We start from the raw sequence: 25616 nt of genomic DNA on the forward strand, positions 1-25616 counted from the left end.
GGCAGTTGAAGAACTGGGAGGAAAGAAAAAAGATAGTCTTTTTAGAAGAAAGAGATGACTCAGTGTGGCAGAGAAGAAAACACATCACGTATGACATGTGAGAAAGCAATTAGCAGGAACCATAGCTAAATAGTTAAGTGTTTTTCACTGGCTCGCAAAAAAACTAAGGGAGGTCGGTTAGAAGCCAGGAGGCGGGTAAGACGGGGGGTGGGGGTGGGAGGGTGGTGAATCGGAGGAGATGGGGGGTGGGGGCGTGGTGGTGGTGCAGGGGAAGAGGAGAACAAGAACGCATGTTTTGAATTAAACAGTGTCCTGAAAACAGTGCGGGTGAATACAGGTAAGAATATCAGCTGTCTTTAATTCAAAAGTAGGTAATTTCATCTTCTCTGGGCAAATACAACAAGCCTGGGATATTTAGTATTTTTATCCACAAAGTTAAGTTGCAAACAGTAGCAGAACAAAGTGCCATGTTTACTAATATGCAGTGGGAAAATGTGTTGTGATATTTTGTGACTGTGTGCTTTTGTTTACTGAAGAATAATATTGTCTATATGATTGTGTTGACAGTGGCTGTCTCCAAATAAGTCATGAGATGTAATGCATCCTCCAGCCCATGCACGCTTCCTCTTGCAATTTGTGCATCATTCCTCAGTGGAAACCTTTAATCCCTAAAACCCAGGAAAAGAAAATAAATACATTATCATGGACCTGAGGGATTTTTACCTGTTGGCTGCTCTGATTGCCTGTTTAAGGCTGGATTCCGCAATAGCTCAAGAACTTATTTACACTATTAGAGAGGAATTGCCTGAAAATGTGCCCATAGGAAACATACCAAAGGATCTGAACATTTCTCACATCAATGCTGCCACAGGGACCAGCGCCAGCCTTGTCTACAGACTGGTTTCTAAAGCTGGGGATGTCCCTTTGGTGAAAGTATCCAGTAGCACTGGCGAAATTTTCACGACCTCCAATAGAATAGACAGAGAAAAACTCTGTGCTGGAGCCTCTTACGATGAGGAGAATGAGTGTTTCTTTGAACTTGAGGTGGTGATCCTCCCCAATGATTTTTTCAGGCTGATCAAAATTAAAATAATTGTCAAGGATACCAATGATAATGCCCCCATGTTTCCATCTCCTGTCATCAATATTTCCATCCCAGAAAACACTTTGATCAACAGCCGCTTTCCAATTCCATCAGCAACAGATCCTGACACAGGCTTCAATGGTGTACAGCATTATGAATTGTTAAATGGGCAGAGTGTTTTTGGACTGGATATCGTGGAAACTCCGGAAGGAGAGAAGTGGCCACAATTGATTGTTCAGCAAAACTTGGACAGAGAACAGAAAGATACCTATGTGATGAAAATCAAAGTAGAGGATGGAGGCACTCCACAGAAATCCAGCACAGCCATACTGCAGGTCACAGTAAGTGATGTAAATGACAACAGGCCAGTGTTTAAAGAGGGTCAAGTGGAGGTGCATATTCCAGAGAATGCTCCCGTAGGCACCTCTGTAATTCAGCTCCATGCCACTGATGCAGATATAGGCAGTAATGCTGAAATCCGGTACATTTTTGGTGCCCAGGTCGCCCCTGCAACCAAAAGACTCTTTGCTTTAAATAATACTACTGGGTTGATTACAGTTCAAAGGTCCTTAGATCGAGAGGAGACAGCCATTCACAAAGTGACAGTGCTGGCTAGTGATGGCAGCTCCACTCCCGCTCGAGCAACGGTTACCATCAATGTCACTGATGTAAATGATAACCCTCCAAACATAGACCTCAGGTACATTATAAGTCCCATCAATGGCACAGTGTATTTGTCTGAGAAAGATCCTGTCAATACAAAGATTGCCCTAATTACAGTTTCAGATAAGGACACAGATGTGAATGGCAAAGTGATCTGTTTTATTGAAAGAGAGGTCCCGTTTCATTTGAAGGCAGTATACGACAACCAATATTTGTTAGAGACCTCCTCTTTGTTGGACTATGAGGGCACCAAAGAATTCAGCTTTAAAATCGTTGCCTCTGATTCTGGGAAGCCCAGTTTAAATCAGACTGCCCTGGTAAGGGTTAAGCTTGAGGACGAAAATGACAACCCACCAATTTTCAACCAGCCTGTAATTGAGCTGTCAGTTTCTGAAAACAACCGACGTGGGTTGTACTTAACAACTATTAGTGCCACAGATGAAGACAGTGGGAAAAATGCAGATATTGTTTATCAGCTTGGACCGAATGCCTCCTTCTTTGATTTGGACCGAAAGACAGGAGTTTTGACAGCCTCCAGAGTCTTTGACAGAGAAGAACAAGAAAGATTCATTTTTACAGTAACTGCCAGGGACAATGGGACCCCTCCCCTCCAAAGCCAAGCGGCTGTGATAGTTACTGTTCTGGATGAGAATGACAATAGCCCCAAGTTTACTCATAATCATTTTCAATTTTTTGTGTCTGAGAATCTGCCAAAGTATAGTACTGTGGGGGTAATCACAGTGACAGATGCAGATGCTGGAGAGAATAAAGCTGTGACTCTTTCCATTCTAAATGACAATGATAATTTTGTGTTGGATCCCTATTCTGGAGTCATAAAGTCAAATGTCTCATTTGACAGAGAGCAGCAGAGTTCCTACACTTTCGATGTCAAAGCCACTGATGGGGGACAACCACCCCGTTCCTCTACTGCAAAAGTAACTATAAATGTCATGGATGTCAATGACAATAGTCCAGTTGTCATTTCGCCACCTTCTAATACTTCTTTTAAGTTGGTGCCTCTCTCAGCCATTCCTGGCTCCGTGATAGCAGAAGTTTTTGCAGTGGATATTGACACTGGGATGAATGCTGAACTTAAGTATACAATTGTGAGTGGGAACAACAAAGGCCTGTTTCGGATTGATCCAGTAACAGGTAACATCACTCTGGAAGAAAAACCAGCACCTACTGATGTGGGCTTGCACCGATTGGTGGTCAACATAAGTGACCTGGGATACCCTAAGTCTCTGCACACACTTGTGCTTGTTTTTCTTTATGTTAATGACACTGCTGGCAATGCCTCCTATATCTATGACTTGATTCGCAGGACTATGGAGACCCCATTGGACAGGAACATAGGCGATAGCAGCCAACCCTATCAAAACGAGGACTATCTCACCATCATGATCGCCATTGTCGCAGGTGCCATGGTGGTCATCGTCGTGATCTTCGTCACCGTTCTGGTGCGCTGTCGTCATGCATCAAGATTCAAAGCAGCTCAGAGGAGCAAGCAAGGTGCTGAATGGATGTCCCCAAACCAGGAGAACAAACAAAACAAGAAAAAGAAAAGGAAGAAAAGAAAGTCTCCCAAGAGCTCTCTTTTGAACTTTGTTACCATCGAAGAGTCCAAACCCGATGATGCAGTTCACGAACCCATCAATGGGACAATAAGCCTGCCGGCTGAGCTGGAAGAGCAAAGCATAGGTAGATTTGACTGGGGTCCGGCACCTCCAACCACCTTCAAGCCGAACAGCCCTGACCTGGCCAAGCACTACAAATCCGCTTCTCCACAGCCCGCTTTCCATCTTAAACCAGACACTCCGGTTTCCGTGAAAAAGCATCACGTGATTCAGGAACTCCCGTTGGACAACACCTTTGTCGGGGGTTGTGACACCCTTTCCAAACGCTCTTCCACTAGTTCAGATCACTTCAGTGCCTCAGAGTGCAGTTCCCAAGGAGGCTTCAAGACAAAGGGCCCCTTACACACCAGACAGGTAAATGAGCACTTTTACTGGTCTATAAGTACTGCATACAAGTGCCCAGTCAACCAGTATTAACGTGCCAGTGTGTCTCTTGTTTTGGTCTAACTTTAGCTTAGTTATAAAGAGGGGAAAAAAAACTTGACCCCTTTTCTATTCCTCTGGGGCTCAGTCAAGAATTTTTAGAACAGCTTTGAAATTTCTGAGTTCTGAGAATTATTTAAACTCCCAGTTGCCTTCAAATGGCAAAAGATGAAAAGAGGAAATTATTCCAAAATGTCCCAAGATAACATTTGCTGAAGAAGAAAACCTGTCCTGATAGGCCAAATTCTGCTCCTGGGGTTTCCAAATTGACTGCTTCAAGATTTTCATATTACCGTTTGATCTCAAAAGTCACCTTCAAATCTCAAGTTTTAAATGATGTTTGAAGGTGTGACTATAATTATGTTACAGCTGTGGTTGCTAAAGGGGTTAATTTTTTTTTAGTCTCTAAAAAAGATAGTAGAATATTAAATGTATATCAGCTGTGAAGCACATGATTGTTGATAGATTGCAACTAAGCCATATAGGAAGTCTTCTCTTTAATTTCAGATGATTTTATTGTAATATAGTAAATTGGAGGTTGAATAGAAAGGTTTGCAGATTGTTGTCCACAATGGCCAAAGTACTCTTTCAAAAAAAAAAAAAAAAGAAAAAGAAAAGAAAAGAAGAAGGAATAATTTCTCCCTAATAGAACTGATTTATACAGAAAAGAATGAATCCATTGTAAATATTCTCTCATTTTAGTAATGCATAAGTGATCTGTCATAACTCATTTTAAACTGTGACATATGTCATATGAAGAGGGATTAAGAGGCTGAGAAACTCATATTTCAACCAAATCCAGAATTAGTTTTTCTTAGGTCTAATAATTCCTTGTTAATAAAGATTTAAATGCAGTGCTGTCTAATTTATTTCACTGGTGCTTGTCTGTTGCCATGAAATTTGAGTGTCAATAATAGCCTGTAGATGGCACTAGGGTATCATGTCCCTTGTGCTGGCCAGCTGCCAATCCCATAGTAGCAAGGAAAGGGAGAGGGAAAGATCAAGCTGGTACTATAGCCAAAGATACCTTTTATTTAATGATAGTTGCTCTGGAGCAACTAGCATGTCAGTTCATTTGCTTGCTCTTTTGTGATCAGCTCTCACACACCAACTTTCTAGGATTTTGTAATCCAAGTTCTATCTTTGTTGGTATTGAGTCCACCTATGGTGATGACCCATCTGAATTTGTTAAAAATAAGGAACATACAGATTTTAGAGAATCATGTAAAGCAAGATAAATTTTCAGGATAGTATTGACAGACATTGCTTAGTATTTGAAAAGTCAAGAGTTTTTCTTCTTTTTTTCCTGTGGCGGTGGGACTGGTGAGAATGGTCTATTGAAACTCTGTCTCTCAGCACCCAATGTTTGTTGCTCTGCAGTGAATTTAAGGTTTCATGGTAGTAAGGTATTTATTAAAATAATTTTGGCAGTGAATCACAGAGATCCTTTCAGAACATTAAGCATAACGCCTACGATTTTACAACTAAAATCTACATTTCTTAAAAGATTAAATATCTAGAGCATTTCGAAAGTAAAAGAGCTTGAATGCACAGGATGAAAGGAATTAAAATAAGTCAGTTTGGAGGTTCTAGAGGAGAATAAGAAGTTACTGGATATACATAGAATTTGGAATGGGTTATTTTCATGTTAACTTCATGAGCTTTTTAAAAGAGGTTTGATGTTTTAAAGTTAAGAAAATATCTGAGTTTAGTAGAGGTTTATAAATGTTGGTAAATAGTTAATCATGATGAGAAAAGTAATTTTTGAAACTAAGTGGATTTAAATATAAAGTTGCTATTTTAATGAAAAGAAAACATGGCTTTTTATTATTTGCTTTTAATGGGAAAGTCACTCAAAATACTGATGATATTTTATGATTTGCATAGTATCTTGAAAAATATAACACGATTTAAAACTTTTCATATAAAATCTGAAATTTGTTTTCCAAAGAAGCATGCTGATATTATTCCCATGTCGTCATCTTTCTTTTCATATTATGTGTGGTGGGTATTATGGGCATTGATGTACAGACCCACTTTTTCTGACTTCTTCCCCAAAGTTGAATCTATATATAGTACAGTGACATAAACGTTAAGTGCATTTCAGCAAAGTATGGGAAAGATCTTTTGTCGAGGCTTAGTCAGTCATAGGAAATTTGATTGTATGATGTAATCTTTGAAATAAGATGCTGAGTAATTCTCTAACTGGAACTAAAGTGCATTTTAGACATTCCTTGAGACCATGTGTTACTATGCTGTTCTCCTTGTAGGCATTTCAGTGTTCAAATGTAGCTATGATTCATTATTATGGTAAAGAGCTACTGAAATGGCTTTGCTTATTTACACCTTTTAGAAGTTTTCATGCTGAGAAAGAAAAATTGCAATGTTGTAGAAAAGGAATACTTCTGAAAGTAAGGACAGGTGATGGTGATAGCAACGTGTACAATTTTACTATGAAAGAGGCATATTTTCTATGAATGAAGAACACACACATATATATATTATCCTTTAAATTATTTTTTCACTGAACTATATGGCTGTTATTAAAGATGTTCTAGTTAAGCTAAAAAGTATAAATTCTTTTTTTTTTAGCTCCTTCACTTCAACTAGTGGCTTCACATGAATACAAAATGTGCTCCTGAAGCAGCACAATTTTGAAAAAGTAGGGTTTATTACAACAAAAGCTTTCAAATGAATTTATAAACTAAGGTATAATCTGTGCAGATTTTTAGTTGAGTGGGCAAAGATTGCTGTTAACAGAAACACCTTTTCACTTTATGGTGCTAGTTGAAGTGTGGGTAAAATGCAAGATTCTTGAGCAAAGAGTTACCAAACTTAAATATCATGTGTTTGTATTGTCTGTACAGTGAAAACATAATGTCTGACATTTACACCATGAGTTTGGTTATAGTGCATTGATTCTTATTTTGTCTGACTTTTTTTTTCCCTTGCTGTTTTCCCTCATGTGTTATAAAACACTCATAAACCACGTTCCTCAACCACTCTATTTTACTAAACTTTCATTTTCCTTGAATATAACAAATCTGTCATTGAATCTTCCACAAATTGTTTTTTAGGATTTTTTTGAAGTACCCTTAGTATTTACAGATTGAATGAAATGTCCCTTTTTTAGAGAGCTAGATTATATCTTGATATTTATTCATAAAAAAACAAAGTTCACTGTTATAAGGTTGAGAAGATGACAACATTATCATTTCCATTAGGACTTTAAATGACAAAGCTCATTGGCATATTTTCTCTAAAAGGAAAATATCTCCTTAATGAATATGATTTTTAAAATATAATATTAAACTCTCAAATTTTAAGGTGTAGGTGATACTGATGCTGCTGGTCCAGGGACCACACTTTGAGACCCACTTCCTCAGCATATTGGTACAAGAAATGTCAGCCCCTTTCCCTTTCAGATTATCATTTCCAGAGGACCTGTTTTTGCATACTCCAACCCTCAGCTCTTATTGACAGCAGTTTCATTGTAGCTGGAGGCTTTACAGTTAGCTGTCTATTGCTGTTTCCCAACCTGGTTGACAGCATTTGGGGAATTAATTTTCTTGGCCCCATTGTGCTTTTTGCAGGGGTATAAATGAAAACATTAAAGAATTTAAAAAGTAAGGCCTTCCCAGGTGGCGCAGTGGTTGAGAGTCCGCCTGCCGATGCAGGGGACACGGGTTCGTGCCCCGGTCTGGGAAGATCCCACATGCAGTGGAGCGGCTGGGCCCGTGAGCCGTGGCCGCTGAGCCTGCGCGTCCGGAGCCTGTGCTCCGCAACGGGAGAGGCCACAGCAGTGAGAGGCCCGCGTACCGCAAAAAAAAAAAAAAAAAAAAAAGTAACCTATTTACATTTGACAACTTCTTATGGTAATAAAACAATCTGTAATAGTTGTACTGTGAGTTTGGTTCAGGGTAAACAATTATGTTTAATTTTCTAAGTGAAATGCTTATTTTGGAGCTTAAACATCCTTACTTTAACTTTTCACAACCTAGAGTATTTGCTCATATATACATTTGTGTATATATTGAAGAAATTATATATTGAAAATGTGTTTGCATGCCATACTCAAGTGTATACATATACTTTTACAGCATAAAGGGAAATACTTTATTCCCAATCATTCAGAGATACTATATTACTTTTATGATTACTTTTCATTTTTGAGACTCCCACGGCAGCTGTTACTGAAATGCTGTTATGTCATGCAAAATGCACAAGACAGTCATAGAATTTCTATGTAGAACAGTAAGAAAGAAAAATGAAATTGAAAGTGAAGGGAGCAAATGTTAACTAATGTGAAGCTAGCAAAAACTTAAAGATATTTTAAGCTGTTAAATTTTGCAGTATACTATGAGGGATGAACATAGGAGGCATATGGAAAAATTGCTCCTCAAGATGCAAATTATATTTAAAATGTTATCAGTTGTGATTTTTGTTTCTACTGCTTTGCTAAGTGATCTATGTCATGAAATTAGTAGATACCCATACCCCTTGGATATTCATTCAGGAATTTGAAATAAGCGTGGGTCATCCATTCAGCCTGGCTACCTTTCCTCTTGGTTTTGTGAGACAAATATTTTATACTTTTTTTCAGTTTGATACACCTAAGGTATAAAATTCAAGTTACATTTTAGCCTTTGTTGCTAATAACCTTAAGGAGAATAAAAGTAAAAAGTTACCACTGTATTGGGCATGGATATGTCTACTGATTACTGAACATTTGTTAGCATAGAGGAAATAATTTCAGTAGTTAAAATATTCTATTATCTTATTTTTAAAATTTTGTTGCAATGAATTCTATATATAAGCAACACCATAAACTGATGTTCCCTTAGCTTCAGATGAGTCATCCTCATGTCACAGAACAGGCTTTGGCATCATTAAAATTACCTTATAAATATTGTACTTACACAAATGTGTTATATTCTTATGGTGTATGCATAGTTAAATATTTCAAGCTAAAATTTTTCTTCTCATAATAGCACAGATTAAAATATAATACATGAAATAGTAAAACAGAATTTGGACTTAATACAAAAGCTCAGATCTAAAATCAGATTTCCTCATAACCAGTTCTGAATTATTTGACTCTTAAAGTTTCATTTTCTTATTGACATATAGAAGATGTATGTAAATTACACCCAAAATATTAGAAATGGCATCTTCATGAATTATTTTTCACATTACATTATTTTACATGGCAGTACTGAGATAGGAAAATGAAACCTTTAAATTGTCTTCTTATAAGCTCTGTTTTCACAATTATTTTTAATATGTTATTTAGATTGTTTCATTTCTAAATTTTGCGGGTTGGGGAGTGGGGTAATGTAGAAATCCACCAAATGGGAAAAGCTATAGTGCTTGTGTTGGTCCAGCAGTACCAGATTGAGTGTTCGCAGAATTTGAGACCATGTCAACTACATGGCTCATTTTTAGTACTTTCTCAGTTTGATTTTGTCAGAGTTGAGCTCTTAGCTTGCAAGCAGTTAAAACAGGCAAAAAGAAAACTGTGGATTGTTTACCACTTTCACTTAAAATCCTTGCAGTAAGTTTTCTCTGAATTTAGTCTGGTGTTTTCTTGAAGGGGACCCTCTATTGAAACTATAAATTTGTCTCGGTAATATTAACAAATCAGTTAATATCATATATTTCATGTAGTTGGAAACTAAGCAAGAATTGTTTTATGTGTATTTTTAAGTTTTTGCTTTCTTGACAGCTGATTTTATGTTTAATATATTTCTCAGAATTTATTACATACCAGAGCCCTAAAATTTATATCAGGTTTTTTTGAAATATGACACTAATCACAGACCAGGTATTCGTGAAAATTCAAGAATGCAAGTCAACAAGGGGCTTGCTTTAAAGTTGTAAGTATCTAGTGGCATAGGAGTCATGTTCAGTAAGTAATAATGCTAATGTGTTATGGCCTTTTTAAAGGTTAGCTCCCCTAAAATTTATATCGGATCACAAAAGCAAATCCAAATGTAGAAATATGACATCTCAATTACAAATGGAAATATACTTCACTGTTTAAGATTTCATGAGTTAGTTCAGATAGCTGTTAAATTTGTCCAACATTTCATTGGAAAGGAACACATGCTTTTTGCCTTTGTTTGATACAAACCTATTGGGCTGTCAGTCATCAGAAACATAGAACAAGAAAGATATATTACCATGATTGATATTTTGGTTTTGATTTATATTATTTTATTCCCTAAGTCAAAATTCATTAAAATGTGAAGTTCATAAATAAGTTCTACCCATTCCTTAACAGTAAAGAATTATGGCAGGAATAAACTGGGAAAGCAACCCCATATGCAATCTCTCTCACTCATACTGTTGTCCTATAGGCAGTTTGTTGCCTATAGAAAAGAATAGTGGCAGAATTGGAATTTTCTGAGCCATAATATATAACTTTAAAGCATTCAGAACTTGAAGTCATTCATTAAGGATTTGTTTTTACATACTTATCCATTATTTAAATGGCATGTGAAAATATTTCCCCCCTATCTTTAGTGGTTGGATTGATTACAGTGCTATATGCACACATCACATTTAAAATGATGGCCTTGGGACCACCTGTACAGCTGGGAGTGGTGAAGATACATGCACAGGCAAGATCTGTGAAGCATATTTGATTGATTCTTTCTAGTCATTTTACACTAATTATCCCGGAATTCCTTGAGGATATATATGAAATTAACGTATCTGTTCTTAAAAGGAGTATACTATAGCCTCACCACTCATTAATTTATGTAGATGTTGGGGGCTTCCCTGGTGGTGCAGTGATTAAGAATCCGCCTGCCAATTCAGGAGACACGGATTCGAGCCCTGGTCCAGGAGGATCCCACATGCCGTGGAGCAACTAGGTCTGTGTGCCACAGCTGCTGAGCCCGTGCTCTAGAGCCCGCACGCCTAGATCCCGTGCTCTAGAGCCCGCACGCCTAGATCCCGTGCTCTAGAGCCCACACGCCTAGAGCCCGTGCTCTAGAGCTCGCACGCTTAGAGCCCGTGCTCCGCAACAGGAGAAACCACTGCAATGAGAAGCCCGTGCACCGCAGCAAAGAGTAGCCCCCGCTCGCCTCAACTAGAGAAAAACCCGGGTGCAGCAACGAAGACCCAGAGTAGCCAAAAATAAAATAAATAATCTTTTTAAAAAACACCATTCACTTTACAGAAGTACACCATATATACTCAATAAATATTTGTTAATAAAAAAAATTATGTAGATGTTTAATTATGTAGGCTGCAGGAAGGAATGCAAATTTGTTCAGTTTTACCATGTTTGTATAATGTCTTGTATTGTAACATTCTTCCTTAGTTTGTCTTTCTATCTGACCATCTCTACATTTTAGTATTATGTGGCTTTGTTAATATCCAGGCTCTGGCCTTTTTCAGTCTGTTAGCAGTTAAGAAATACTCTAATCCCTTCCAGGATATTGAGAAACTAATGGATTGCAGAGTATTTGGGTCTTTAAGCTTCAATTGTAAATGGCATGAAGAATTGTCATTGAGCTGATATTTGCATATATCTCTTCCAGTGCTAGTTACTTTGCCTCCTTTTTTTCCTCCTAATCTTCAGCTTTCATTCTAAGAATATTTATTTTAGTCGGAAATAAGCATGCCAGTGATAGAAATTTGGGATTCACCTCCAAATGAATGCCATCACAGACAGGGAGGCTCTGGCACATTTTGCATACATCGGTATGAACACAGTGAACCCTTCATAAGCTCTTAGATTGCAGGAAATCAGTGCTGAAAATTAAGTGGAGTTTTAAAGATTTGCAAAGTAGAGAGCTTTGTATAATGCTGGTATTGCCGCTGCCTATTAAATATGAAGTAAAGGCTTTGTAATACAACTAGCTAGCACATTCCCTTCCACATTAGAGTGATTTATACCCTAGGGAATTAGTCTTGCCTATTTTTTTCCAAATGCAGAAACACTGGATGTGTCTGAAAGAATAAAGTCTCAAATACATGCCTTAGAATGGACAAATTTGCTCTTGGATGATTCTAGTTATTCCAGATAGATGTTGCAGGCCCTCTCATACTTACTTGTGGTACCTCTGTCCATGGTGTGGCCTTCACCTCTCCTAGAAGAATCTCTCAATTGTGTGTATATACTCTCCTCTAAACATAAATCAGATTATAACCCTAGGTATCTGTAAAACTGTAGCATTACCATAATGAAGAGGGCTGGCTACTAAGTGAGTGCTTTGATCCTGAAAGGAATTGTTATTGAATCATTTCTCAAACCGTACTTTTAGAATTCACCTTTCTCCATTTGTAAACAATGTGTATTTGGAGCACAGCAGCTCATTCCAGACACACATGGGTTTCAATATATTTACTTTCATGACAGGGTTCAGTAAAATGCCTCACAGTTCTTCAATGCTTAATGTCTTTGACAGGTCCCGTTAGACATAAAATCAGTGGGAATAGCCATGCCTATTTCTTAAAGATTTTACAAATCCTATATTTTTGCCTACTAGAAAACATATATATAATCCATATGCAGACCACAGTAGGTACTGTGGACTTGCTGAGAATCATCACAGATGATTGATTTTGAAAACGAAACAGTTTTTGTGCAAGACAATAGCAACTGCAATTCAGTAAATGAGTTTTTTTTTCCTCATTAAATAAACCTCAAGAAGGAGAAGCATGGAAACACAGGATATATATAATGAAGATGTATCTTTCATGGGAAGACAGTGTCTTCTGCTGAAAGAAGTTCCCTAGTAGATCTTTTCTTGAGGAAAAAACATGCTGGTACTTTTTTGGATTTGGAGGTTGCAACCAACCTGTGCCTCCATGTGATAGCAGCTGCATGCTGAGGACTTTCAAATACACAGCTACATAGGATTCTCAGGAAAGTTCTTGTAGGGGGTGCAAGTGACAAATGGAGACAAAATGGAGTGAGTTCTGAGTTGTGAGTTGATGCCCGCCTGTGTCATATATTCATGTCATTGAAGCGATTTTCATATTGGAAACGTAGAATCACAATAGCCTTCCTGTTTGTCAGCTGTGAACACACCTGGACTGGCAGCTTTTCTTTGCTTCATTTCTTGTCATTCTTTAGGTGGACTTTGTTCACTTATGTTACCTCATATACATCCGCTTTCTTAATTTCTAGATATATTTTTAAATGACAATGACACCAATTTATTTCTGTGTATCTTCCCTCCAAAAAAAAAAAAAAAAAGTCAAACAGAAATATTTTGCTCTAGAACATCCATAAAGGGTCAAATAAAACATCCACAATGTGTCCTTTCTTCCTAGAAACAGAAAATCTCCATTTATGTTCTCCCTTTGCAATTTTCAAAATTGGGTTTTTTATACTGATAACATTTTCAAAGTTAAGAAATCATAATAAATTTAGCTGTATAGATTAATAATGTTTCAATGCATTCAAATTTCCAATATTAAAAAAGATGTCAGAATTTTTATGAAAATACTTTTTTTTTTGCTACACACTGAAATGAGTATCAAAATTACATTAAACCATAATAAAAACAGAAAAAATCTTCAAGATATTTTAGTTTGACATGAACTCATTTTCATTCATGGTCTTGACCCCAAAATCTGCCAAGCAGTGATGGCAAACTATGCTGAATTCACTGATTGATTTTTAAACATGGTAATAATTAAGCAGAATCATTTTGACAACTAAAGTCTCTGTTTTAGACAATTAAATTCTGCTTTAGCTAAGGGTTATTGACTTCCGGATGATACTGGGAGCAACACTCCTCAGGGTTTAAACTATTCCTGCAGGACCAACTGTTATTGGCAGGACTGAGCAGCCTCTCCAGCCATGCAGTGTCAACCCCAAGTGTATATTCAGGATCGTTCAAAACACAACCTGGGTTCCTCATGATCTTTCAGTCTCAAATGAGAACTAAGTTAATAAAACACTGGTATATCATAACTTAAAGCTTAATAATTAAGGAGAATATAAGAAAGTCCCTCAAAGTAAAGACAATATCTTACTTACCTTTGTATTTCTAAGGCTAAATTTACAACAGCTCCTAAAAGAGTGAACTTCGTAGTCATTCAGTAAATGTTGACCTAATGAGAGTGATCAGTTGATATTGGAATCATGCCTTATGTGTATATATATATATATATATATATATATATATATATATATATATATACTTTGTTTTTCTGTTGATAATCTCTATAACAACTACAGAAAGAAGACATTACCATTCTTATTAAACTTATATAGAGATTGAGAGACAGAAAATGTGTTTTTTTCAAGTCACATGGCTAAAGCATTTATTTCCAGTCTAGAACCTTACCTCTGCACTGGTATTTCTTCCTCATATGTGCCTACTTTTACTTGAAAAACACTATTTTTAGGCCAGATATAAGTTTGAAACATTTTCTTCATTAGGGACATTATTTTTGTTGGAAAGGATTGCAACTCATTTATTTAAAAGCCCACATTATCAATACAAGGCAATTCTTTGCACCCAAAATTGTTCCTCCTGCAATACCTCCCAGTAAACTAATTCTAGACCATAAGATTAAACTATGGTAAGCATATGATGATGAGGCCTAAATGAATAAAGTATATATGGGGAGAGTTCTGATTGTCTGGTTTCAGCTACTGTCCCTATTTTCTTCTGCAACCGCTGGGACTTGATGACAGACTCTCTAGTTAGGTTTAAGGGTTTTTTTTGGGGGGTTGGGGTATTTTTTTTGGTGGCTGATGAGTCCCCATAGTCTCTAATCTAAGAAATTTTCATCTCTCTAGACACCTCCATTCATATTTCTGGAGGTCCGGTGAAGACCAACTAACCTAACCTCATCCTACAGATGAGCAAGTGTAAGCATTCTTAGACTCTGCATTTTGACATTTTGATTTTTGTAAACAGTGAAATATAATTAACACCTTTATATGCTTTGTCAGTGTCTTGACTCACTAGTGATTTCTGCATTTGTATGAGAGAGATAGAGAGAGAGAGAGAGAGAGAGAGAGAGAGAGAGAGAGAGAGAGAGAGAGAGAGAAACAGAGGGTTAAAAAACCGCTGATTCTAATGTACATGAGCACACTCTCATATCACTTAATTAGAGATATCTGTGGTTTCCGTTTTCTCCCTCACTTCTTCCACACCACTGTGTCTACCCATCATAACATCTTTATTTATGTTAGGATATAATAAGAAGGGAAAGAGTGAACATAAACAGGATCAGATTTCTTTTCTTCCAAGACTCCTCATCCAAAATTTTTGTTTAAACCTTTGATTACTTAGATAATTGAGTGATTACTTCTAAACAATGATCAATAGATTCACTTTGATATCTGCTTAATAGAGACAGTGTGTTCTGGAGGAGAAAAAAAAGTCATCATTAAAATTCACTTAATAGACTTTTGAGCCATCCAGACGACACCATAGAATCACATATGAATCCTATAAAAAGCAGCAAAATAATAATTGAATAGTAAGTGGTGTCTAGCTACTATATTATTTTTAGAAAGATAAATTTAGTGTCTAATAGAATTTACAGAATAGTTTCTCAAGACTCAAAATGGACCTTTGAGAATATTTGGCCTATTTAATTCCTTTTCCACATGAAGAAAACTGAGATTACTACAAAAAGTAGTTTGATATTTGAAGTAAAAAATAAAAAAAAAAAAGACTTGGAGAACTGTTATTTGAAAAACTGTGTCACATAGGATATGTCATTTGAATGTACCGTTTCTTGCTTTCCTAGCCTGTAAAATGGATGTAATCAGGCCTAATCCATAAAGTTGTTATTAAATTGAGTGCATACATGGGTGCATGTAGATTTCTGGCCCATGGTAGGCAGACACTCCAAAAACCTCCCTATTTTTCGCTTATTTTTTCCAAGGATACCAACTTACCACTGACAGAGGTGCCCAATTTCATTTAATACATGTTCTCTAAGTTTTGTTTTTGGTGGTTTTCTTGAATTTAAGTTTTGTATCTTTTTTAAAATTTTATTTTATTGAAGTATAGTTGATTTACAATGTTGTGTTAGTTTCTGGTATACAGCAAAATGATTCAGTTATAAATATATATATAATGCAAACTATCTTTTTAAAAAGCAAGTTATCTCTGTTAATCTGTTTTAGGTTTAAAACACTGTTTTTGGGTTATCTAGAATTTATGAAAATTTGATCTTTGTAACAGAATCAGAGAACAGCAGAGAGGATGTTATATTTTCTTTTGATCTTAATCCCTATTGTTTCATATTTGTATAATTGCTTCATCTTTCATTTTGTGTATTTCACCATTTTCATTTGCATGTTGTGTTTTAAAATTATCTTGCTTCTTTTAGTTTTTGTTATTAATTTACTTCCCCATGAATTACCCATAGGAACTCCACCCATCTGGGGATTTTCACTTTATACATCACTCTATTACAAAACAACATACAAGAGAGGGAATCTGTTTCACAGTCAGTACTTAACACAGCTGGAGCCATTTGAAACCTGCTGGTTTTGCTTCCAATTATTCCGTAGACTAGAAAGCATCCCTGTTGAAGTAATGGCATCTGTGGTATAATCATACTAGTTAAAATGCCTTGGAGTATGTGGATCATATTTCTGGGATTCATCAAATTTATGCCAGAAGCACAATAATCAATAGTTCTTTTCTTTTTTTTTTTTTTTTTTTTTTACTATTTATCTGATTCTAAATTAATATATGTTCATTTATAAGTAAGATTTTTTTAAAATATTTATTTATTTATTTTTGGCTGTGTTGGGCCTTCATTGGTGCACACCAGCTTTCTCTAGTTGCGGCGAGCAAGGGCTACTCTTCATTGCGGTGCACAGGTTTCTCATTGCGGTGGCTTCTCTTTGTTGTGGAGTACGGGCTCTAGGTTCCATGCTGTTTGCTGGGGAACACGGGCTCTAGGCACGTGGGCTTCAGTAGTTGTGGCATGCGGGCTTCAGTAGTTGTGGTTCTCAGGCTCCAGAGCACAGGCTCAGTAGTTGTGGCGCACGGGCTTAGTTGCTTTGCAGAATGTGGGATCTTCCCAAACCAGGGCTCAAACTCATGTCACTTGCATTGGCAGGTGGATTCTTAACCACTATGCCACCAGGGAAGTCCCTATAAGTAAGATTTTAATGTCTTAATATGCAAGTTTATAATGTTTGAGTATGTGTGTGACACTATAACATAAATGAGATGCAACAAATAAAAATATTACACAAATGATAGTATCTGAAAAAATATTTTTTCTTAATATCCTGAGGCCAAAATCATTCCTTTATGTTGGAATTGGTGAAATCATCAAGATAAAGTTAATGATTTGGATTTGGAGCAGAATGTAGTGGGGATTTGTTACTCATTTAGTTAACTTTATCAACTAAATAGAAAGTAGATACAGTCAAATTTCAATTGGCCTTGCTGTGACTTTGATCGTAAAAATTAAATTTTTAAGTTCTTGTTGACCTTTATGACACTCTCAGTGCTGTTTGATTGGTTTTGGATCAGTCTTTTGTTTTAATTATAGACAGTGCCTCAATAGGTAGAAAGGACTTTAAAACAAAACAAGCAATGATAAGAAAACTCAATCTTTGTGCTTGGAAAAATTTAATCTAACAGAGAATGCATGGCAAAGTGGCATGATTTCCTTTAAACCACTGCCTGTTTTATGCTAAGATGTGATGTCTATCATACAGTATTGGGGTACAGAGCAGGGTGGGTACATAGGGTGGATGTTACCTTGGGTATCAGACATCATGGAGTTGTTGTAAGAATTATAGCATGGCATATAGTAGGTGTTTAATAAATTCTAGTTATCCCACCATGGGGCAAACAGGAGATAATCAGGAAAAATGAGGGTGTTAGGCACATTTTAAATGGCAAGAATCAGGCTTTAAGTATTAGGGTTCATAGTTTTATTTGAGATATTTAGCGTTCTCATGGCATCAAGTGTTTATACGTGTTTACTACATATATATAGTTTAATTTAAATTACGATGACCACCGTTTTATGTTGTCCCTATCAATGATCTATTCTGTTAACTCTTAGAATGGAGAGGTGAACGTGTATCCCAGGAAATTTATGTAAATTCCAGTTCAGATAATGACTAAATACTTTATTCTATGAGGAGAATTATATTTCTTGCACCATTCACATCTTTCTTTATGTGATCAGGGCTCACTTGATTTTCTCATTTAGCAATGCAAAGGACTTTTTCTGCCTGCTGAGCACTTATCTTATTCAGGCATAAGCCTGACAACTAGGCAATATCCAGCCTTATCACTAGAACACTGAACTATATTATATTTTCCTTAATGGATACTAAAACTTATTCCAGAATTATATATTATAGTTTTAAAATGTGTATTCTTTTTAAATTCTGCCTTATAGAACTATGAAACTTTTCTGCTGCCAAAGAATTGTGATGTGATCCACTGATATATACGCAAATTAATCTCTTTTATTTTTCATTAATTCTGTTATTCAACAGACATCTATTGAGTAACAGCTGTGATCTAGGAACAGTGTTAGACAATGGGATTTTTTTTTTTTTAATGAATAAGACATTGTCTTTGCTTTAAAAGATTCCAGTGGTTTTAAACACAATACATTTTTTTCCTTGGAATTCCCTTATTTAAGAAAAAAAAATGAGTTCTCTCTCTCAGTTTTAAATTGATGTCATCATTTCCCTGAAATATATTTTTTAAAGTCTTTTTTTTTAACTAGTGCTGGAGACTTGATCTTTCAGTAGGGCAATAAAATTCTAAGATCTATTACTCTAATTAGAAGAATGCCAAGTTTAAATTTATCCTTGGTTAATTTAGAGGGAAATACACTTTTCATCCTTAAAATCACACTTCTTCTACAGGCAAAGGTGTTAATAAAATATGGTTGTAAGTAAAACTTCATTTTTGTAACTATATGAGATTAGCATATTTGCTATATTAAAAAATCACTTTAAAAACATGGCACACATTGATAATGTTGAATAATAACTTGAGTTAAAAAGGACAGTGTTCTCTAAAAATGGAGTTTCTTAGGGATCCATTTTGAAAGGGATATTTTGAGTCATGATATTCTGCAAAAGAATGTTCAGCCTTGGCCCTTCAAAAAGACATAAGCCTAACATAGACATGGAACATAGATGCTAAACTCTAGCTAGAATAAATGTTTGGTTTAATTGGCTTTTACCTCCAGATGGTTCTGAATTGGACAAGTCCATTTTCTTATGAATATTTATCACAATATTTAAAAGAATGGATGCAATGACATAAATTTGAAAATAGAGACCTTTGTTATATAAACTTTTTTCTTAAATTAAGAAACCTTCATATCCTGAAATTTTGGTTTTCTTTAATCATAGAAGAAAATGTCATAATTGGGCTTTACATTTCAGGCAAGACAGTATTGTTATTTTTAACTTAATCATTTCTAAAACACTAATTTACACATGGGTGGATGTTTATATGAGCAGGTTGTTTCAAAGTTTCAACATAATATTCGAGAAAACAATCTTTGTTTTTGCACATTTTTGTGCAAATGTATTTTTAAGATAAATTCTTACTGCCAGAAAATGTACTATTTTAATTGTAGATAGGCTTCAGTGATAACCATCAAGCTGGTGCCTAACTCCAAAAAGATCTTTCCAACTGTTCTGTGGATTTTTAGGCAACTGTCTCCAAGTAATTACTGTAATATACATGAACTACAAAATTGAAACCTGGTAAAATACATAGACCTCAGGAATAAGGTGTGTAATAGCTCTTGTTAATTAAATTTATTGATTAAAACATAAACATTTTTTGGAAATTATAAATGTATTATTTGACCAGTCATGAAAATGAATGTAATTCATTTTTCAATAATGTGAAAATATGGACAATTTGGAAAGCTAATTTAGAACCAAACAACAGGACAGATTACGCTTAGTAACACAGATACATTGAAATAAAGGATGGTGTGGAAATCACATGAGGATTACCCTGTCTGTGTTAACTAACTTCTACATAAAATCAGAACTGTGGCAATCTCACCATCACTCACAATGACAATGATATTTAACTTGGTGTTATTATGTAGTTTTAATTCCTTACTTATTATGATTTTTATAAGTAACTATGCAATGCTTTACCGAAGAAAATAAACAACTAGTGGTTAATTTAAATAAATACTTAGATTTTCCTATTTTCAAAACTTTGATACACATTATTTTTCTAATTTTGGCAACAATAATATCTATTCTAAACCAGTTACACTTTCTTAAAATTTCACTTAGCATCTTGAGAATTCAATTTTCTCATCTGAAAAATAGATCATTGGATTCAGTCATTTTAAAATTTCTATTACTAAAATTTAAACTACAGATTTTGTTAATTACTTAGGGAAGCATCACTCTTTGGCAGGTTTCCTCTTACCACCCAACATGCATCTGGCCTTCTTTCTCTCATCAGTTGATATATGTTCAAACAGTGCAAATCAATGTTAACATTGGCTCAAGAAAAACAATTACAAAGTAAATCATATGGTTCAGTCTCTCCTGACAATGAACGATTTGCAGTATTCTCATTGTTTGCAAGATGTATGTTATCACTCTCTTGCATTAGTATTGATAACAGACTGTTGCCATTATCTTCTTTGAGGTCTCTGCCTGATTAATTTTCCCCTTCTGAACTAGAAAATTAACTTTTTCCTCCTAAATCAGAAATCAGAAAGAAGAACTATAAAATCTCAAGAAGATTATTAGTGCTTAGAGTTTGATTAGAAAACTGTCCATTTAAAATAGTATGTAGCTACCATATTTTTATCAGTAATATTACTTTAATTATGTTTGTTTTTTTTTCTGTAGTAAGACATTAAGATGAATTTAGTATTTCAACTTTTGTCAATATTGGAGAATTATACATAGTTTGGAGATAATGTGTAAATACAATTTTTTTGAAGTCAGACACTGGTAATTTTGATTGATGGTATCATTTGTTCTTAGGATAAGTTTTAGAAAAGCTAATTAAATCGAATAATACTCAATGATTTTATTGGTAACCTGTTCATTCAAAGACAAAATAGAGTTAAGTTGAAGAAAAATGTAAATAATCAGAACTGTCCATCTGAAGGAAAACCAAGTTTGGGAATAAAAGGACTGAATTTCAAATTAGCTGAAGTAGCTCCTAAATATGCCACCTGAATGTCAAACGACAAGTGGTATTTGCTTAGAGGAATATAAACTAGAACTATGTATTGCCATAGCACAGCCTACCACATTTTCTCCAGAACACTGCAGAAACGGCCCTACAAGGATGATTCTGAAACCTGGAGAGAAGCCTAGGAGTACTTGCTCCCATAATATCTCAATGATTTCTGGACATCAAAATTTGCTTGCATTTATCACTATTTACTGCATTACACTCTTTCATCTTATCAGAAACTTTAGGAAAACTCAATTCTATCTGTGTTTTTGGTAGAAGTATTACAAAAACGCTGTTTTATGCTGTAGGTGGATGGGTTTAGAAGTTACTTTGTAACTTTCGGAAGATGATATAGATGGAGGAGGTATATTTGCAAAGATGCCACATGTTGACCACAAGACATTTTTTTGTTTTTCATTTTAAGCAACTTCATCCAATGCTCACATCCTGAGCATACAGCAACAAAGATGCCTTCCTTAACCGTATGAATATATGGACGTGATCTGTCTTCTAGATATTTATTCCCTGGATGTAAGGTCATATGTAGGTTATTTAAAAAATCACAAGACTATTTAATGTCGCAATGCAGGTGACAGCAAATGATAAAGAATTTAAAAGTAATATAAAAGAGATGAGTGTCAAATGAATACCGTATGATTTTTGCATAAGAGGCATTTTAGCTATTTTGGGCAGTAATTGGTGGAATGAGATATAAGCAATCTCTGACAAGGTGAGAAGCTGGACAGGCCAAGGCTTAAAATCCCTTGAGTTTATGGAGCTTTGTCAGAGTCAGCCATTCTGTGGACAATACAGTGAATCACAGCTATATGATTAATCAAATCAGTTCTCTATTGTAAAAGGACAAAGAGATGATGTCCACTGGCATCTGATTTGGAATTGGATGCTTGTAGATTAATGAACTTGTGTAGACTGTGCCTTCCAATGTTTTGCCTGGAAGAGAAATAAATTCATTAGGAATTTAGACAAAAGCAACATTAGAAAACCATAACAGAGTTAGAGTAGCCTATATAGGGGAAAAGCTAACATTAAAAAGAATAAATTCATTAATCTTAATGAATTGTGATTGAAACTAACTATTGAGTAACAGGATTAGTCATTATCACTAAAGAATGTAAAACATTCTTTTAAACATTTATAAAAGTCACTGGCCAAAAAAAAAAAAAAAAAAAACCTACACTAATTTCAACTAAATAGCAAACAATTTTATGGGAGAAATGGAAGATATTTGGGAATCTGTAAAGAGAAGATCTCAATATTCCCTTTGGCACTGTTGTCTCTTTATTTCTAGTAACTTCGTTTGCAATGCTTTGAAAGTAGATTTCCAACACCAGATAATGACAACCAGCCAGCATGTACTTGAGTACTCACTGTGCTCCTGGCATTCTTCTCGGCCTTTTACATGTATTAACTTCTTAAATAGGAACAATAACATTGTGGTCAGGTAGTATTGTTAACATCCCTCTTTTCCAGCTGAGGAGAAGTTAAATGATTTGCTTAAGGTCAGAGTTCTTGTAAATGGAGAGTAGTCTAGGACTTGAACCCTAGCAGTTTTACACCAGAGGCTTTGTTTGTAGTTGCTAACCAATACTGCCTCTATGATTGAAATTCTAGTTTAAAAAATAAAATTGTGGCACGTCACCAAGAGTCACTTGTGTCCCAAAATAAATTATTTGTATAAAGATAAAAAAGAAAAGCTGAAGTCTAATTTAACATTTCTGTTTTAAATTCCTTTAGGGTACCTATTTTGACACTAAGCATATGGCTTGATGATACAGCCATACCTGAGGCATGTGTGGTTCTTTCCAGTGTACAATGAATATTCATGGACATTACATAGTAAGAGTAGTAATAGCATTAGTGTGTTTTAGGCAGTAGCATTCTAGATACTTTTGACAAACAGTATATTTTGGCAGTGAATTTCAAACGTTCTGCTAATTTCAAAACAGAAGAAGAATTTTGTGATTTTTTTTTAAACTACTCTTTATAAGGAGGCATCTAGAAGAGGGGGCGGTCAAGCAATAATGATGATAAAAAGATCTCTCTTCTCTACTAGACTAGAATGATGCTTTCATTTAAAAAAAAAAAAATTTATTCCAGCCCCTGCTCTCCAGTGTTTCAGAAGCAACAACCACCCTCCATCCACTTCTGCACAAACTTGTCCACTAAGATCAGCATGTGCCTTTTCCCAACCTATCTGTAATGCACTAGGAGACATATCTTCATGTGTATTTAGAAACGTGTATAATAAGCTTTTATTATTGTTTATAAAATTTTAGCGCTAAATTTTTTTCCAGTTTTATCACCTACAACTACAAAAAGTATCCAGTAATTTCATACAGTTTTATAAATCTACCGTATTTCATTACTGGTTTCTTAATGTGCGCTTGCCTAAAACTCTAACAAGAGATGGGGAACACTTGTCAACCGCATGTTGGACTTTCAGGATCCCCCTTAAATCTGAGAACTGGAGAGAACCATTTCAGCCATATAGTCAGATAAAATTTGTTTATCATGGATTATTATAATGGATGCATTTTGGTAAAACTCCTAAGTGAGAAAATTGCAGTTTTAATTTGAGGTGCATTTGAAGGTGAAAACAAAATAGCTGAGAGTTCTGGTTGCACAGCTTTCCCTATTCCATTTGGCAAAGGAAACTGATTCTTGGAACAGCATGATAACTTTTTGTCCACTGTGTGTAGTGCATCTGGATCACTGCATTACTCGTGGATGCTATTCTTATTTAGAATATAAATTCTGCCACATTCTTAGAGAATAACAAGGATCTGCTCTTTCGAAAATGTCTCTTGATATGAGACAAACAGATTGACTTAAAAATTCCAAAAGTCCATATTTTTGAAGCTCATATTGCTTACATTTTGGTTGTGCTTACTTTATTTTGGGGCGGCAGCTTTTTCTTGATGACCCTTACTAATAAGCTTCAGTAGGCAGAAAAATTTCATTTATTATAATTAAAGACCAGTATTGAACATGTTGACCAAATGTAGATTTTATGTTGTTAATTAGACAAGAATTTGGTAAGGTTTTAGATCAACCATTGATACAAGAAAGCTAAATTCACCTGTGAATTTGTCAGTGAACTAGAGTGGCAGGATTTCCTTGGTTTAAATTATTAAGATAAGAGATTGGAAAAGCATTATTCTTCGATATGTACTCAAAGACATACAGGCAAGTTTACTTTGAACTCAAAAACATGCAAGGCTAGAAAGCAATAGGGATGACAGGTATAATTTTTGTCTGTATATTTGTTTAAAGAATCATTTATAGAGAAGTATTTTTTTTTAAACGACACTTTTTGATGGAACTCACATTTCATGAGACCAAACATAAAAGCAAAAATACTTGTAGTAATCACTTTTTATCAGATTCAGGTAGAAGAGTGCCAAACTGTTTTGATTTCACGACAGGTTATAGTCCTGTGATGGAGTTCCCAGCTGGAGTTTGGAAACGAAAACCCTGGCATGCAGGTGTTAGTGCCCTAACATGATGCGTTGATTTAGCTTTCCAGATGACTTAAAACATAGCTGGAGTTCTCCTTTATCTAGGGACTAGACACACAAGGCTTTGTGAGAAACTAGATTAATTTTGCATTGACGTTCTGGGTGTTGCTGATAATTTGTAGAGACATTATGCCTATTGGTTATGACTGTGACAGGCAGACTCTATCCAAACGAACATTACAAGAGCCAAATTTAATAGTCTTAGCATTGGAAATTTCTGCCTTGAGTAGAGCAGAAGCTTTCCAGCATGTGCTTTGTTTTCTACTCCCACAATTATGAATTAATATACATCAATTCCAGACAGCTGAGAAATGACATAAGAGGATTAATTAGAACTAGACAATATTACACTAGTGGAGTGAAAATTCTGTAATGTTTTTTCTGCAGTGACGTGGTAAAAAAGGCAAATGGACAACAATTTCTAGCCTTTACACATTCAGAATTTCAAGAAAGTGAATGAAAACGGAAGTGGAGAATAATTATGTTATTCAAGCTGGTATAATTTTTCTCATCAAATACATACCTCATTTTTCACAAATATCAAGAATTGATAAAACTGAGTGATTCAGTATTGTATTCAGTGTATGATTTTGTCCATTTAATTACAACCACTTTTATCTCTTAAAAATAATCACAGAAAGTGTATATTTAGTCTGTGACCACAATGAGAAAATGAGATGCAATGAATACACACAGGTCTCATATACTATTATATACCTATTGCTGTATGAAATATCTCTGAATTGAAAAGATATTTTCATACCTTACCAAAAGTTTTAATAAAAACATTTAACTATAAAATGTTGAAGTCTCCCCTACCTCCAACTGTTGTTTTTTTCTTGCTATGAGGCTTATCTATCATAGAAGTAGATTTATGGCAATATTTTCTACTACTAAGACCGTATATTTATTGATTCAAGTTATTTGATAACTTTTTAACTGTTCTTATTGCAAATTGATTTTTTCTGTAGCTGAACTTTAATAAAATTAGCTTGGGGACTTTAATTTGGCAAGCTCTTGAGTATACTTTTACATAGATTTCTGATGTGGGTACTAATTTCAGAGTTTTGACAGTGTGATTTTGTAAGATGTCTCTTCAGTAAAAGAGGAT

General features: G+C 35.2%; 1 protein-coding gene across 4 annotated transcripts in view; it reads left to right on the top strand.

Annotated features, from left to right (window-relative positions):
- Positions 1-702: 702 nt before the first annotated feature.
- Positions 703-25616, top strand: part of PCDH9 (protocadherin 9) — a gene marked incomplete at both ends in the record, with an annotated part of 987287 nt that continues 962373 nt past the window's right edge. For all 4 annotated transcript variants that reach the window (XM_079721672.1, XM_079721674.1, XM_079721673.1 and 1 more), the window contains one exon: positions 703-3738. In XM_079721672.1, coding sequence (XP_079577798.1) covers positions 703-3738 — 3036 coding nt within the window. The remainder of the gene's footprint in view (positions 3739-25616) is intronic.

This window comes from Hyperoodon ampullatus, assembly GCF_949752795.1.
Source record: "Hyperoodon ampullatus genome assembly, chromosome: 16".
NCBI lineage: Eukaryota > Metazoa > Chordata > Mammalia > Artiodactyla > Ziphiidae > Hyperoodon > Hyperoodon ampullatus.